General features: G+C 38.3%; 1 protein-coding gene across 1 annotated transcript in view; it reads right to left on the bottom strand.

Annotated features, from left to right (window-relative positions):
• The window catches only part of CPA3 (carboxypeptidase A3), a 32,269-nt gene extending 16,358 nt beyond the window's left edge, over window positions 1-15,911 (bottom strand). The window contains exons 1-6 of the mRNA XM_055248583.1: window positions 15,832-15,911; window positions 15,660-15,735; window positions 12,158-12,282; window positions 2,610-2,712; window positions 2,410-2,511; window positions 1,265-1,366 (exon numbers count right to left, since the gene is read on the bottom strand). Of these exons, the coding sequence (XP_055104558.1) occupies window positions 1,265-1,366; window positions 2,410-2,511; window positions 2,610-2,712; window positions 12,158-12,282; window positions 15,660-15,735; window positions 15,832-15,899 (576 nt within the window). The 5' untranslated portion in view covers window positions 15,900-15,911. The remainder of the gene's footprint in view (window positions 1-1,264; window positions 1,367-2,409; window positions 2,512-2,609; window positions 2,713-12,157; window positions 12,283-15,659; window positions 15,736-15,831) is intronic.
• Window positions 15,912-16,341: the final 430 nt, after the last annotated feature.

Below are 16,341 nucleotides of genomic sequence, written 5' to 3'. Positions count from 1 at the left end.
CAGGAATATGAAAATATTGGAGAGAATTTGTGAGATAGTTATATGCAGAATTAAATAAAAAAATTTGTATTAATAAAATACCCAAGAATTCAGATGTTGAACAACTTTTTTTTTTTCCTATATCTGACTGAAATTTCTCTAATCACATGCACTTTCTGTAGCTACCTAAAATCTCTCTCACCACTCTTGGGAAGTCCTTCCAGGTACATCTGACTTGAAGAGGAGATTTTTTGTAGACCTGTGATGTGCGTTCCTTTATGTGTTGAATAGGGGGAGCTCTTGGCCCTCAGTTGGGAGAGCAAAAGTAACTACAGGTCACTTCCTGGTGGATTCTTTTCTAGAAAAAGTATCTATGCCCAGAAAACCATTGTTATACATATTTCACCAGTGAGCCATGTGCAAAAGCTGACAGAAAGAGAAAATTAAAATATGGTAGGAGTCCAAATACATTGGCAATAGAGTGAGAGGAATATTGAATATATAAACTAGATTAACCTTTCAAAAAAGTGAATTATAGGCTGGGTGTGGTGGCTCATGCCCGTTATCCCAGCACTTTGGGAGGCCGAGGGGGGCGGATTACTTGAGATCAGGAGTTTGAGAACAGCCTGGCCAACATGGCAAAACCCCGTTTCTACTAAAAATATAAAAATTAGCCGGGCGTGGTGGTGCATGCCTGTGGTTCCAGCTACTTTGGAGGCTGAGGCAGTAGAATCGCTTGAACCCAGGAGGCGGAGGTTGCAGTGAGCCAAGATTGCACCACTGCATTCCAGCCTAGGTGACAGAGTGAGACTCTGTCTCAAAAAAAAAAAAAAAAAAAAAAAGTTGAGTTATTTTTCACTCAGAAAGGACACTTAAATATTAAAATTCCAAGTACATGTGTGACCAACGTATTATCTAAACAGGAATTAAAATTAAATATCTATGTTTTGAGCTCATTGAAGAAAAGTTACATTTGTAGGTTATGTGAAGGTTGTTTCAGATTTTCCATACTCGACTACAAGAAAAACTTTCATATGATAGCCCAAGAAAAGTCTGAGTTTCATAAACTCTTAGCTTGAGTTTAAGAATTGTTTGAAGGGAAGGTGTCAGTTTCATAAAAACTGTAATGATGAGTAAAATTCAGAGCATTTCTTCCCTGACAGCACCAAGTGTGGGCTCTTCTAGCTAAGTGGAATTGTGTGTTTGGAAAGGATGTTGCCACTCAGTGAAGCGCTGGAGACTCGGCAGTCAAAGGAGAATTGGGAGAGTCTTCTGATTCACTTACCTGATAGACAAACCACTGGCAGAATGCTGGGGAGACCCATTCTCGTGCGTGAATGCCACAATCCATAAAAATAGCCTTTCTTCTTTCATTCTTTTTCCCAATCTATTTAGAAATAAACTTGAGATATTGTTTTGAACAAACTCACACATCGATCCCTTGTTGACCAATAACTCATTCATATTCTCAAAGCAATTCTTTCCCCTGTCTATTGTTGAATGAGAACCATGTATGCACATATTGTTCTCAGAAGGGACCATGGGACATATCTTTAAATGTCTATATGTAATTCATAATCTATTACAATATATATTTTTCAAAAAATTTTTCTAGTGTCAGGGCAGCTGGTAGGATTTTGAAAAAAATTCATATCCCATTGTTTTTATTTTATTCTAACATCCTGTGTTCTGAGAAACTGATTATAAGTCACTTTTGTTTCTGCCATTTCCTTTTGTTTTTCTGGTTTTGTAAACTGGTGCTATTTACCCTGGAGTGGAGAAGATCTTGTGTTGGAGTGGGGAAGGGAAATAGTACTGGATACTTGAATGGCTGTCATTTTAAAGAGTGCAGATTTGTTTTGAGTAGTTGGAAATAATGAATGAATGGGGGTTCGGGATGTGGATGGGCTTCTCGCTTGTTAAGTGGCCGCTTCAGGGAGCAGTATCTTTGGATGCGCAAAAATCCAGCAGCAATGGAATGGAAATTGTTGACTCTGTTACAGGGAACCCTCAAGCAATACAGGGTTGAAATGCCTAACATACTGTTCTACAGTCCTATGATGCTATGATATTTAAATTCCCTTCATGACATTCATTCATCAGTTTCACTGCATTTTAAGGGGTGAGGGTTTTTTTTTATACCAGAGACATCACAGACTCTTGTAATAAAGCTGTGGGATGAAATATTCATTTGGGTTTGTCCACTGTGCAATCTCTGACAGATGTTTATCCAGACAATTTCTTGGTTCCACCAAAACCACCTGTCACTTCTATTCTTTAATGGATATTAAAGAATTATTAATAAGCTTAAATATTCTTTCAGAGATAATACGTATTGTCTCAAAATTAGCTCCGTTGTGTTACAAAGTAACCTTTAAATTCATGTTTTTCAACAGTAATAAGAATTAGTGGTTCTTGAATTATTTTTACCTTCAGAACATATAGTGGATTATCTTCAACAGTAGATCCAATTTTAATACGAGAGACCATTTCAGGATGCTTATCCATCATCTTTTCAGTCCAAGCCACAATCTTAAGAGCAAAATCAATTTTGAGAAATTAGAATAAAAACAAAATAACAATAAATATTAAGGGTAACTTAAAAAAAGTACAGGCATTTTATGCTGTACCTTTTCCCAGTTATTGTATTTTGCGTAGCTGTGCCTGCCTGAGATATCTTCTTTAACATCAAACTGTTTCTCAATCTCTTCTTGTAGATCATGAATCAAGATTCTGTTTGACAGGGGAATGATAAAATGCATGTTTTATCATGAGAAAGGAAAACACAGTTATCTTTCATTTGCAGAAAATTTCTCTTCCTTCTCCTGTATCTTTAATCAAGTTTGCTCTGTTTCTTCATTATTCTCCTCTAGCTATCTCCTTTAGACAGGTCACGTGTCTGGCTTCTGATCTCCCCATTTATCTAGAGCTGTGCTGTCCAGTGTGATCGTCTCTAGCCCCAAGTGCATACAGGACATGTGGAGTGGGGCTTGTCCAAGAGTAGATTGCTGTATGTGTAAAATATACACCAGATTTTGAAGATAGTATAAAAATTATATAAACTATCTCACTAATAAGTTTTAAATTGTGTAGAATAAAAATTTCAGATATATTGGGCTAAATAAAATGTATTGCTACAGTTAATTTTACCTGTTGCTTTTTACTTTTTTAATGTGGCTACTGCAATTTTAAAATTATGCATGTGGCTCATATTGTACTGCTATCGTACTCCCCATCCTTCTCCAAAACACACACACATCTGCATCCACATTAACACAGGCAACAAGGGATACTTTCATGCACACATCTACAGACCATACCTTGTAATTTCACACCTTCTGAGCTGGGAGAAACTTGAATAATAATGATAATTATAATAGTAAGCAGGTACTTAGCACTTACCTTGTGCCAGGCATCGCACTGACTTCCATATGTACATTATTAATTCATTTAATCTTCACATGAGATTATTATGCTTATCTTACAGATGAGAAAAATGAGGTACAAAGTGTTGAAACAACGTGCCTATAGTGATGGATCTAGAAAATGGCTAACATGATTTGGAGGGGGTGAAATAAGAGGTGTGGGAAAAATCACTGGGAGACTAATGTTGAGGGTCAACAGGCTTACACCTTATCTTCCTATGTCCTTTTTCTTTCTTTCTTTTCTTTTTCTTTTCTTTTTTTTTTTTTTGAGATGGAGTTTCACTCTTGTTGCCCAGGCTGGAGTGCAATAGCGTGATCTTGGCTCACCACAACCTCCACCTACCAGGTTCAAGTGATTCTCCTGCTTTAGCCTCCTGAGTAGCTGGGATTACAGGCATGTGCCACTGCGCCAGCTAATTTTGTATTTTGAATAGAGACGGGGTTTCTCCATGTTGATCAGGCTGGCCTCGAACTCCTGACCTCAGGTGATCTGCCCGCCTCAGCCTCCTGAAGTGCTGGGATTACAGGTGTGAGCCACTGCTCCCGGCCTCATCTTCCTATTTTCATCTCTTTCTGAGCCATCTCATGTCATCATTTTATGGAGTCCAATGGCTGTAATGGTCACCTGATGGTCCCTCATACTTGAATCTCCAGGTATGGATTCTTCTCTGAACTCTAGGCTTACACATCCAACTGTCTACCTGACGTTTTCACTTGGACTCAGATATCCATATGTGTAATACAGGCCAGGTACAGCTTTATACACATTATTTAATTGACCTTGTCAGTATTATCACTTTACAGATGGGGAAGTTAGTGCTCAGAAGGTTTAAATACTCACAGTTTGTATGAGATGGAGTTGGGAATTTGAATACAAACTGCCTCATTTCAAGATTTATTTTTAAAAAATGTCATCTTCATCATATATGCAAGTATTTTATTTATTTTGTCTGGGGATTTTCTATTTGCTTCATTAATCTTTTTTCTAATGCCTTAATAGAAACCAAATCATATTTAATCACAGTAAAATTTAATACTGGATAATGTATCTTATTCTTTTCTTCCAAAAATTTTGAGTAATTTCACCTATTTTAAATAAATGTCTTGGCTGGGCATGGTGGTTCACACCTGTAATCCCAGCACTTTGGGAAGCTGAGGCAGTTGGATCACATGAGGCCAGAAGTTTGAGACCAGCCTGGGCAACACGGTGAAACCCTGTCTCTACTAAAAATACAAAAGTTAGCCAGGCGTGGTAGTGGGCACCTGTAGTCTCAGCTACTCGGGTGGCTGAGGCATAAGAATTGCTTGAACCCAGGAGGTGGAGGTTGCAGTGAGCTGAGATTGTGCCACTGTACTCCAGCCTGGGTGACAGAGGACACTCTGTCTCAAAAAAAAAAAAAAAAAAAAGTCTTATCAGAATCATTTTAGGAATTAGAATCATCAGAAAAAATGGGATTTTTTGATAGACGTTAAATTATAAATAATATAAGAATTTTCTTATTAATAATGGATCATAATATAATTGTATGTTTTTGATTCTTCAGTAAAATGTTAAGTATTTTGATTGCCTATTTATATATATATATTTTTACCAGTTTTGTGACTTTTTTCTCACTACATTTTTGAATTGGTTATTACAGTATTCATATATTAAAAAAATTTACTTTGATTGCACTTAGCTATTTTATTAGATTAAAAAACCATCTTTTTACTTTTAGGAATTTTAGTTACGTTTTTAGGGTATTTTCTGTGTTATTTCTTCTGCTAATATCTATACTTTCTAATTTTCTTAATAACTATTTCTTTTTTTCCTTGCTGTTTTGCGTTGGAAAACTCTCTGAACTATGATAAATAATAGTAGCCATAGATGGCATTCTTTTTTTCTGCTTTTTACAGGAAAACTTATCTGTCACCGTTAAGAATGATGTTGAATGCCACTTTGAGATTAATATGGCAGTATCAATTTATATGATCAAATTATTGTCCACTGATGTATGGTTGCATTAAAACCTATTATTAGATTCCTTAACTTGTTAAATATTATTTTACAGCTGTAGGAGATTTACAAATACCCTCACAAAAAATCTTGTTTGTCTTGTTTTAGATACTGTTCTAAAAATCTTGTTTAACCTAGAAGGAATGCATTGGATCTAGGCAAAATGACTTGCTGAAAGCAAGCAGAGAACACGCTCTTATCAGTAGGTGATAGCTGACAGCAAAAAGAAAGAGAAAAGTAAAAAAGCTCCCTAGACAGAAGGGCTTCGAAAACATGGGTCAGTGGTCTCATAGCACAGTATGAAAATGCACATTGATAATGACAATTCTTTACCCAAAGGTAAACCATAGTCAATATACTCTATTTTGTAGGGCAGAAAATTATCATTTATAATGGAAATGTTTCAATAAAAATGTTAAAAAGAAAGGATTTCTTGAAGTTGTACTTATCTGAACAATTTTCTTATTTGGCTTATCTCATTTCTCATTGACTCTATATAAATAAAGGAATTACTCACCTTTTGGTAATGAAATGCACATGTATTTTTTTTCTGCTGTTAGCATTGAGTCCTGGATGCAGGAAGAAGTCTGTTTTTTAACATTCACTCTAGTCTTTGGGACAATATCATGTGCTCTTTCTGTCACCATAAATCTTATCAAATAAGGAAGCAGTGAGTGACCTGTGTTCAGACCTTCTTGGGTTCCAACCCCAGTTCGGCTACATAATACGAAATGTGATCTTGGGCGGCTTAGTTACCCTCTGAACCTCAGTTTTCCAACTTTTATAATTGTGGTGACCAGGCATGTGGTGAGGATGAAATGAAGTAAAACCTAAGTGCTTGGTGGCCTCAGGCTCCCATTGAACTTCAGAATAGTAGTGAAGTTGGGTCACAAAATTGACAATTATTTTACAATCATAACACGTTTTTAAAGCAGGCTTTGATGGTATGTAGATGTTTGACTCTTTGATTTCTTCAATTTCTTATAATAATGAGCTATGACACTGACACTGCTGAGCTCCACTCTACTTGTTGGTTTCTCCTTGCTGATTGACTGACTGATCTGAGTTCTGATGTGGAACGCAAACGCTGTATTCCCCTAATTAGAGTTTATTTAGCACATGGCACCAAGTACTGCTAATGAATATTGATTCCTATTAGCAGCACTGACAAGCACATCATTATGTACATCATATCTAACTCACTGTATGCTTTGCTTTTGACTTATGATGAATCTAGGATTTCTGAGAAAATAAACTTGTGACAGCAATTTTGGAATCAGGTGGAGCATGTTGCACTGAAACTCATGCAAAGTCTGGGAAGGTTTGAAATTATATTTTGGGTGGTCATTACAGACATATTAATTGCTTTAAGCTCTAAAGAGGGCACGTGGCTTTTGCTCCACCTGCATTAATAGAAGTGGAGGAACCAGGCAGAAGAGAAATTCTATGGTCCCAGAGGTTGATTTGTAACATAACGCAGTATTAATTAGTCACAGGAAGCTTATATCTAAGAATATTTTTAGACTTACACATATCAATTTAGCTCCTATAACAGCAGCAAAACAAAACCAAACAAAACAAAGCGAAAAAACAGTGTGAGTGGAAGTACAATCTTTCCACAAATGATGCAGCTGCATGAGAGCATCAGAATGGTGCCAGATCGTTGCTGATAGGGACTAGAAATTAAGCCTAAGGCTGGAAATTAAGAACTGGGGCCAGATGTTATTTTCACAAACCCTTCTACTAACCAGCAGCCAGGCATAAACAAATGAAACCAAATTACTTTTTCTCAAATATTATTTTTTGCTCCAAAATTTGCTTAATTTGTTTAAGAAAATTCCTAAATATAGGTGAAAGGATAAATAATTATCACTGGGTATTGAATAATACAAATGTTTTATGTTTACTGAACCTTTCTTATGTGCCAGACACTTTTCTCAGCACTGTATTTACATTTTATCACTCAACATGATTAACTGGGTACCATTATCAGCCCTTCTTTTTATGAAGGTTTGGCCAATTTCCAAAATGGACACAACTATTAAAATACAGAAGTTGGAATTTGAACCTGGAGGGTCTGACATCAGCACCATAGCTGTAAGCCAGCGTACAATAGTGCCTTCATCATGAGAGTGAAATCCTTGGGTATTGCCGTCAGACCTGTACTCTCCTTAGTCTTCGGAGGTTGGTGCACAGTTGGCCCAATCAACCAACTCTCATGGAAGTCTATGTCCCAGGATTAGGCAGCAAGTAAGTGGTTCAGAGAAGAGATGAGATAAATTCTACTTTGACAGTTTCAAGGCTCCCATCCTTTGCTGCTTTTAAAAAGCAACAAAGGACTGGAGAACTATGGGCCAAGGTATGTGACTATTGTAGGCTCTGGGGTGTGTGTGTGTGTGTGTGTGTGTGCGCGTGCGTGCGCATGCACTGGGGAAAGATGTTTCAGGAAGGCAGAGTCACTGTCAGGGTGACTTATAAATGGGACTGGATTCTCCTGATGCCCACATTACATCAGGATACGGTGCTATTCAAAAAGCATGGTTTCAGGTTTCCCTAAGATTCAGTATCCCCCTGGTAACTCCCTAATTTGGTTACCACACATCAGATTCTACACTTACTGACATGGACTTCTCAACGTTTGAGGAATACTACTCATTTATTCACTGGGAGGAAAATGGAACATCTGGTGATAGCCTCTAGTTATTGCCTGTTTCAGTGTATGTGTGTGTGTGTGTGTGTGTGTGTGTGTGTGTATTCATAGAAGTAAAGGACCAGGCAGACAGCAACTTTATGATCCCAGTCAATCTTCATGAAACCCCTATGAAATAAGTTCCATTATTATTCCCATTTTATAGATGAGGTGTGAGGTAAAGCAAAGTTAAATAAGTTGCCAGTGTTAAATACCTAATGCATGGCTTCAATGGGACTGGACCCAGACAGTGTTGCTTCAGAACCCACTTTCCTACCTTCCACACACCTGTTTGTCACATGACCAATTGTAACTTCAACATTTGTAGCATGTAGCATGTTGTAGTATAACATGCATGCTATACTCTTAGGTAAGTAATATGTATAATGTGAAGCAGAAGAAATGAATGGAATGACACATTAGAATGATTTGATTGAAACACTTGATAGGACTGTGTATATCCCTGGAACATGAATTTGTATCTGACTGAACATTATTATTAGGCAGTTAGACATTAATATAAGGTGTTATCACTGTGTCAGTTTGGCATAGATCTCTTCTGCATTTCTCACATAATCTTATATGGATCCTAGTAAGATTTTACTTAATTGTACCATTTGAGTTTTCTTATTATATTAATAGTTGTTTTCTGAGTTACCTTTCATTAACAACTTTATTTTCTACTTTTAACCTTTGATCAAAGAAAAGACAATGTTAAAAACTGACTGTCTAAAATGTGAACAATGTTAAAAACACTAGGATTTTGAACTGCTGAATCCAAGTACAGTGTCTTCCCCAGAGGCTCAGTCCAATGGACGTGCTTCCCTTTTGATATTTGTTTGCCAGTCTGTTTGGGTTTGTTAGTATATCCGTGTTGTTTGCTTTTTGAACTTGGCCTTTTGTGATTTTGTAAATAAATAAAAAAGGAAACAAGTGTGTTATTTTAAAATAAAATCTGGCTTACTAAATTTTCTAAAAATTAAAGAAAAATCACACAGATGCTTTAAACTAAATAGTGGTTGATATACACGGTCTAATGAAGGGTGTCTAAGTAAATCTTTGTGTCAAACCAGCCTCTTAATATGGTTTAATTCAGCCTGGTGCCTGGGTCCGACCAGATGTTTCTGTTCTTAGAACTCTTCTGTTACTGACTGACACCAAGTAATTCATATAATTAATATGCAAATAAAATTATCTATATAATTAGTACTTGGAGACAAGATTTTAAGTAGTTCTTGTCTGCACATATCACTTTACATATTTATATTTCTGAGGGAGGTAATTAATTATTTGGCTTTCTCATAACTGTGGCTGATTTGGGCCACTTTGTAGAATTCATGTTTTAATTTGATAAAACCAATTTTTATAGGTAATTTAACACTTTGGTTCTTGATGTAGATAGCAAGAAACTCCTTTGTCATAAGATAAAGTGAAAAAACACACTAATTTGAGGATCTGGATTTAGACATCTAGTTGAATCAGAATCATTTCAGGATAGAAGAGGCCTAGAGGACCAAAGGAGAAAAAAGGCTGATGTGAGCTATTTGATAAATTGGAAGGATGCTAGCTGCCTGCCTAGGTGTCTTACAGTGATTTACTCCATTATCCATGCTCATGCCAAGCAACTAGCTTTTCTAGATACATTTTCTACATTGTAACTGCATTATAGGGCTATTAAGGAAAACATAATACCTAATTCTTTACCTTGCTGTTCAAGCCAAATTATATAAAATTTGGCCACACCGCTACTTTATTTTAGCTTGGGCTGAATGCTTTGTAAGAATTAGTTTATCATAGGAATCCAGACCAGGTCTATATGACTGAAGTAAAGTGAAGAGTGTAATAATTTAGGCACGTATACTAGAAAGTTGGCAATGAAGTGAATCAAGAGACACAGTAGGCTGGGTGCGGTGGCTCATGCCTGTAATCCCAGCACTTTGGGAGGCCAAGGCGAGTGGATCACGAGGTCAGGAGATCGAGACTATCCTGGCTGACATGGTGAAACCCCGTCTCTACTAAAAATACAAAAAATTAGCTGGACATGGTGGCGGGTGCCTGTAGTATAAGCTACTCAGGAGGCTGAAGCAGGAGAATGGCGTGAACCCTGGAGGCAGAGCTTGCAGTGAACCGAGACTGTGCCACTGCAATCCAGTCTGGGTGACAGGGCGAGACTCCATCTCAAAAAACACAAAACAAAACAAAAAAAGAGACACAGTAACCAGGGGTTATTTAAGATAGAGGGTTGATTTCTTTTAGATGAAAGAGTTAATACATTATCTGAACCTTAATGTAAGCAGATAATGTAATACAAATTTCTGCAATCTTGTAGTTATATTTTTGAAGTGTCTAATTTTAATGATGTGATTTATAAAAACACAGAAAAACATCGGTATATTAAGTTAAAAGGGTTAAAGCTGGTATCAATTAATTTTTATATATATATTTTTATTATACTTCAAATTCTAGGGTACATGTGCACAACGTGAATTATATATTTTCAATTTGTTAACTTTTACGTTTGTGCCACAACCTTCTTGAAACAGTAACAAAACCAAAAAAGTCATCAATAACCATCACAAATAATAGAATGTTACCTTTAAAGCCATGAATGTTTTTTGCTTACTTGTCTTATGTACATGATTTTTAAATTTCAATGGAGTTTATATTTATTTGAGATATTGTGGCAATATCATAAATAAAATCAAGTTAATGGTGAGCAGTAGTAAATCCTGCTCTGCAATATAACATCACTGACATCAATAGGATCTTTCTTCATCTCAGCCAGAAGCAGACCTTTTGAGTTAAAGCACCAAGTCAGGTAATGGAGGTATAAAATGACAAGTTCAAAAAAAAAAAAAATGAACTAGTGTTTAGCAGTGTTTTGACAATGAGGGTCTCAATAAAGGGGAATCCTGGCATGACATGGCCTGGGGAAGTTAAAATTGGATCCCTCTGTACATCAAACTATGAAATGTTTGAAAGTATAAAAACACATTTTCTTTTTTTTTTTTTTATTTTTTGAGATGGAGTCTTGCTCTATCCCCCATGCTGGAGTGCAGTGGCGCGATCTCGGCTCACTGCAACCTCTGCCTGCTGGGTTCAAGCAATTCTTCTGCCTCAGCCTCCCGAGTAGCTGCAACTACAGGCACATGCCACCATGCCTGGTAATTTTTGTATTTTTAGTAGAGATGGGGTGTCACCATATTGGCCAGGCTGGTCTCTAGCTCCTGACCTCGTGATCCACCTGCCTTGGCCTCCCAAAGTGCTGGGATTACAGGCGTGAACCACCGCGCCCAGCCGACACATTTTATTTTCTAAATTATGCATTGATTTATTATATTCATTGCTGGGCTCCCTTCTTGTTCACTGCCCAGGGCCCAGACTGTACATGGCCCATTGTTGCTGCTCAATATATTCAAATTTTCTCTTATTTCTCTGTGGGGCCAGAATGACTCATTTCTGCATCTTTGGCTATTTGAGATTCTTTTCTCTTTGATTTAAACCTTATTCTACTGCTCTGCTTGTGCTTTCTCTGAGGAAGAATTTTTTTCATAAAGAATTATTTATTGTATATTTTTAATTGCTGTACTTCTGACATACCAATGACATGCCAATTGCTGTATTTCTGACATACCATTGACTTTTTTTTTGGTCTCCTTTTATGTATCAGGAAAATTGAAATACGTAAAAGAAGGCCAGCGCCAGTAGCTCATGAGCTCTGGGCCGATTACCTGTCAGTAGTGATGATGTGTGGCTAAACCATTCATGCCTGCTCATGTGGGCTCTGTGCTTATGAGGGGCTGGTTTTGGAGATGGTAGATATAGGTAATTGTTATTCTTATATCTAAGAGCAAATGTAAGGTAGATGTTGAACTGCCAAGTTTTTATTCTATCACCTCTGTAAACAGGCTTCGATAATGTGTTTGGAAGTAACTGTGATCTGTATCTTAAAGAGCTTTCGTTTTGGGGGGCCCAATTAAAAAGAGTTCCATTGTAATACTTTCCTCTACTTCAAGGCTCCCAAAACTTTGAATATCCAACAAATTTCAATATTTGCCAAGGACTTACTCATAGTGCATTTTATTTTGATCCAAGGCAGACTGGATGGCTTGGGATTCCTTCTCACTAACTCGGAAATCCACCGTCATATTAGCAGCTACATAGTGGGTGGCACCTGGATACCAGAAGTCAAGCTGCAGAGATAAGCTCAGTGTTAGTCAGAGTTTATTTGCTTACCCAACACATATTGATTAAGAAATGATCATGTCTCATACACTATGAAAGGAATTTGGGGCTCAGCATAACTAAGATACAGACCCTTCTTTTAATAAGTTTATGGGATTTTTGCAAATATATTTAAGAACTGTTGAATATTAGTGAGGAGGAAAGAAACCTTCCTAGTACCTGATCACTTTTTTTTTTTTTTTTTTTTTTAGGACTTCAGGTCTATCAAGTTAAAAAGGATGGGCAGCTCTTTTGGTTAATTTTTTTCTTCCACAATTTTGGGGTTGAATGGGATCACAATTCATCTAGCCAGAGAATCTGGCTCTAATTGGAAATTTAAGTTAAATATCTGGTTAGTTAGTCCTCAAAACCTGATGTCCCTATAAACTCTGGAAATCCTGATACAAGATATTGTATCCAACAGTCGGTATAGTCCCCCAGAAATGTGATTTTTCTAGCAATATGTCCTTGGGCAAGTTACTAGGACTCTAAATTTTACTCCTCTCTCCTAAAATAATGGGGCAAATGAGGGTCCACTGGGAAGTGTTGTGAAGATTGTGAAATAGGTCTGAGGTCTGGGGCAAGAAGACAGTTAACAGGTGCAGATGTTTTTTTTCCTTTCTCTTCCTCTAGCTGACAATTTCAAAAATTTGGTATATGAGCTCAGAAGTATAGCATTCAGATCAAAATAACTTCGAGGCTGGGTGTTGTGGCTCACGACTGTAATCCAGCACTTTGGGAGGCTGAGGTGAGGATCACCTGAGGTCGGGAGTTCGAGACCAGCCTGACCAACATGGAGAAATCCCATTTCTATTAAAAATGCAGAATTAGCCAGGCGTGGTGGCCCATGCCTGTAATCTCAGCTACTCAGGAGGCTGAGGCAGGAGAATTGCTTGAACCTGGGAGGTGGAGGTTGTGGTGAGCCAAGATCTCGCCATTGCACTCCAGCCTGGGCAGCAAGAGCAAAACTCTGTCTCAAAAAAAACAAAAAAAAAAACAAAACAAAAACAAAAGCAAACATTGAAAAGATTCCAGTTCTTGTGGTTCTTCAAAATCATACTCAATCGTTAAACTAAATGAAGTACAAGTCCCCAGACTGGGAAATGTGAAGGAAAAGCTCAATTTCCACTCCTGCTTGTGCATGTGTTCAGGTCTGCCTGGCTGTTTCTTGGTTGAGTCCCCCTCTACCTCGAGGTCAATCAAGTGACAATATGAGGCTGCTATGAACCAACCAATGTTTGTTTATTTTGATCAAAAAGCTACATCATGAGTTGGACATATGAGAGATGTAGTGTGATGCAAAGGCAAGTTAGGCAGAGCCATCTTATCACAATCGACATTTCTGTGTTCTAGCAGGGTAATGTGCAGCAGGAGCTTAGAGCTTAGTGAACTTTCATTTATTAAGCACGAGGCAAAGAGCTGGGTGCCACAGTTGTAGAGACTAATAGGGGACTTATGAGATGTGAAAGGTTTGGTGTGGAACACAGAGTCATACATGCATGTTTCCCACATGTTAACCAATGCCAGAGGAAGGAACCGGGTGTTCCAGGAGCACAAGGAGCAGCCAAAACTGAGTCATGAGAGTTGATGAACAGAAGAGACTCCTGCAGGAGACACTGCCTGAGTTGGATCTTGAGAAATAAGTAGGACTTACCCAGCTCAAAACGGAGAGAAACACATTCTCCTGAGAAAAGATGTACAGGGTCAACGTGGGTGAGATTTTGGTGTTTATGGGGCTCGAAGTGTGTGGAAGAAGGTGGAGGAGCAGGATATTGAAGAGGCTGGTAGTTTGGCAGATCATAAAAGGCTTTGAATGCTATACCAATACCAACAGAAAATGCTTCTGACCGGGCATGGTGGCTCATGCCTGTAATCCCAGCATTTTGAGAGGCCGAGGCGGGTGGATCACGAGGTCAGGAGTTTGAGACCAGCTGGGCAACATGGCAAAACGCCATCTTTACTAAAAACACAAAAATTAGCCAGGGATGGTGGTGGGCACCTGTAATCCCAGCTAATAGAGAGGCTGAGGCAGGTGAATCGCTTGAACCTGGGAGTCGGAGGCTGCAGAGATTGCGCCACTGCACTCCAGCCTGGGTGACAGAGTCTCACTCTCTCTTAAAACAAAAACAATAACAAAAAATGCTTCTATGGTGCTTAATATGGCAAGCCTGCTTCTAAGTGCTATCAAACGCTTACTTAGTCTTTGTAGCAACCCTAGGAAGTAGCTATGACTATTATCTCCATTTTATAGCAGAAGAAATTGAGACCCAGAGATGTTGAGTAACTTGCCTAAGGCTACAGAGCTAGCGTAGAGCTTGGATTTGAATGCAAGCATTTGACTTTGAAGAAAATGCTTTTTGCAAACTAGGCTGCTTCTTAGTAATGACCCTCAAATGGAGGAATGCAATTGTCAAGTTTCAGAGTGAGCAATCAGGTTGCAATGCAGAGTTGGCTTTGTGGGAGTGAAAACTAGAACCCTGATTGCTAGTTAAGGGACTACGGAAATTCTCCTTGCAAGATGTAGAGTGAACATGAACTTGGCAGTGGCAGTGGAATGGAGGGCAATGTGTGGATTTGAGAAACGTTTGGGAGTTAGAATAGGCAGGACCTTTGATTGATTTGATGTGGAGATAACAGTGCGTTCGAGTGGAATAAATCCCAGACCCAGTTCTGGGTTTAAATCTGATGTGTAATCTTGGTCATTTAATTTATTGTCTTTGCACTTTAGCTCTTCTGTTTCAAATGAGTTACATTATAACCCTGACATTGAGAATCTGTTGGAGAATTTGAAATGACATATATAAGGTGGCTGGTGCAACATAAATAGGAGCAGCTGAATACGTGATAAAATTACATTAGACTGTTGGATTTTAAAGGATTGATCTAACTTTAAAAGTCTTATTTGAAAACGTACCTGCTCTTGGAAAGGGTCACATCTTGATATTAGCCAGTGCCTCAATGTTTTCAGTTAGTACTCTAAGAGAAATTATGGCACCAGAGGAGATGAGGGTCGGAGTGGGGAGAATGGAGAGGGAATGGCACCAGCAGGCAAGAGAAAGACGCCCTGATAAGGAGGCCAAGAACAGCTCCTGATTTCACAGTTTTACCTTGAAAAAGCTGGTGTTTGCAAAGCTTTGGGGAGGAAAAACAGAAGTGGTAGTCTTGGAAACCAAGACCAAAACCAGAACAGGTGAAGTATTGGCCATTGGCTGAATTATCCAGATAGCTCCTGCTTTCCCCTATGTTCCACAGTCTTTTGTAGTCTTGTGGGCATTAACAGTAAAATAAGAAGAAGCATCTTTTAGAGAACAGTAAGAAAAGATAAAATATCCCTCTAAATGCTTACCTCATTGGTTTTGGCCAAGTGCTTTATGATGTCTGCTTGTTTTTCATCCTGGGGCTTCACGCGGAACACTTTCTCCCTTTACGGAGGCAAATGAATAAAAAAGTGAGCTGTAAGGAAACAACCTTTAATTCTTTTCCCACACAGGGACTGGAACACAGCAAGTAAGATTTACCTGTCAAAGCGGACAGGAGCAATTGCAAGAGTGGTAGCAATCAAACCCATGGGCAGGATGAGCCTCATGGTTCTTCTTTGCCTGCCTTGAGACCCTCTGGCAGTTTTATGCCTCAGCCCTTATCTTGATGAGCAGCTGATTTCCTCTTAGAGTTCTGTTGCACAAACTGTTCCCCTTCTTCCCCCACACCAGGTTTTTTTTTTTTTTTTTTCCAGCTGGAGAGGGAAAAACACTAACCCACCAAGCCCATGCTACTTATCTACCTTTTACAATAGGAAATACCCATTTTACAGATACAGGATGGTAAGCAAATGCCTTTAGCAAATAACTTGGCCAAGGTAACAGAGAAAGTATGTTCACAGAGCTGGGATTTACTAGTTCTGTCTGTTCTAAAATACTACTCTACCATTCTGCTTGAATTGAGTGATGGAAGAAATCAGTTTTAAAATTTGCACTTGGAGACTGAGATGAATTTGGGTATCTGGCCATAAAATCTTGGTGAGTGGTTCG

This window comes from Symphalangus syndactylus, chromosome 17 (assembly GCF_028878055.3).
Source record: "Symphalangus syndactylus isolate Jambi chromosome 17, NHGRI_mSymSyn1-v2.1_pri, whole genome shotgun sequence".
Taxonomy (NCBI): Eukaryota; Metazoa; Chordata; class Mammalia; order Primates; family Hylobatidae; genus Symphalangus; species Symphalangus syndactylus.
This window is presented reverse-complemented; position numbering and strand designations above follow the sequence as displayed.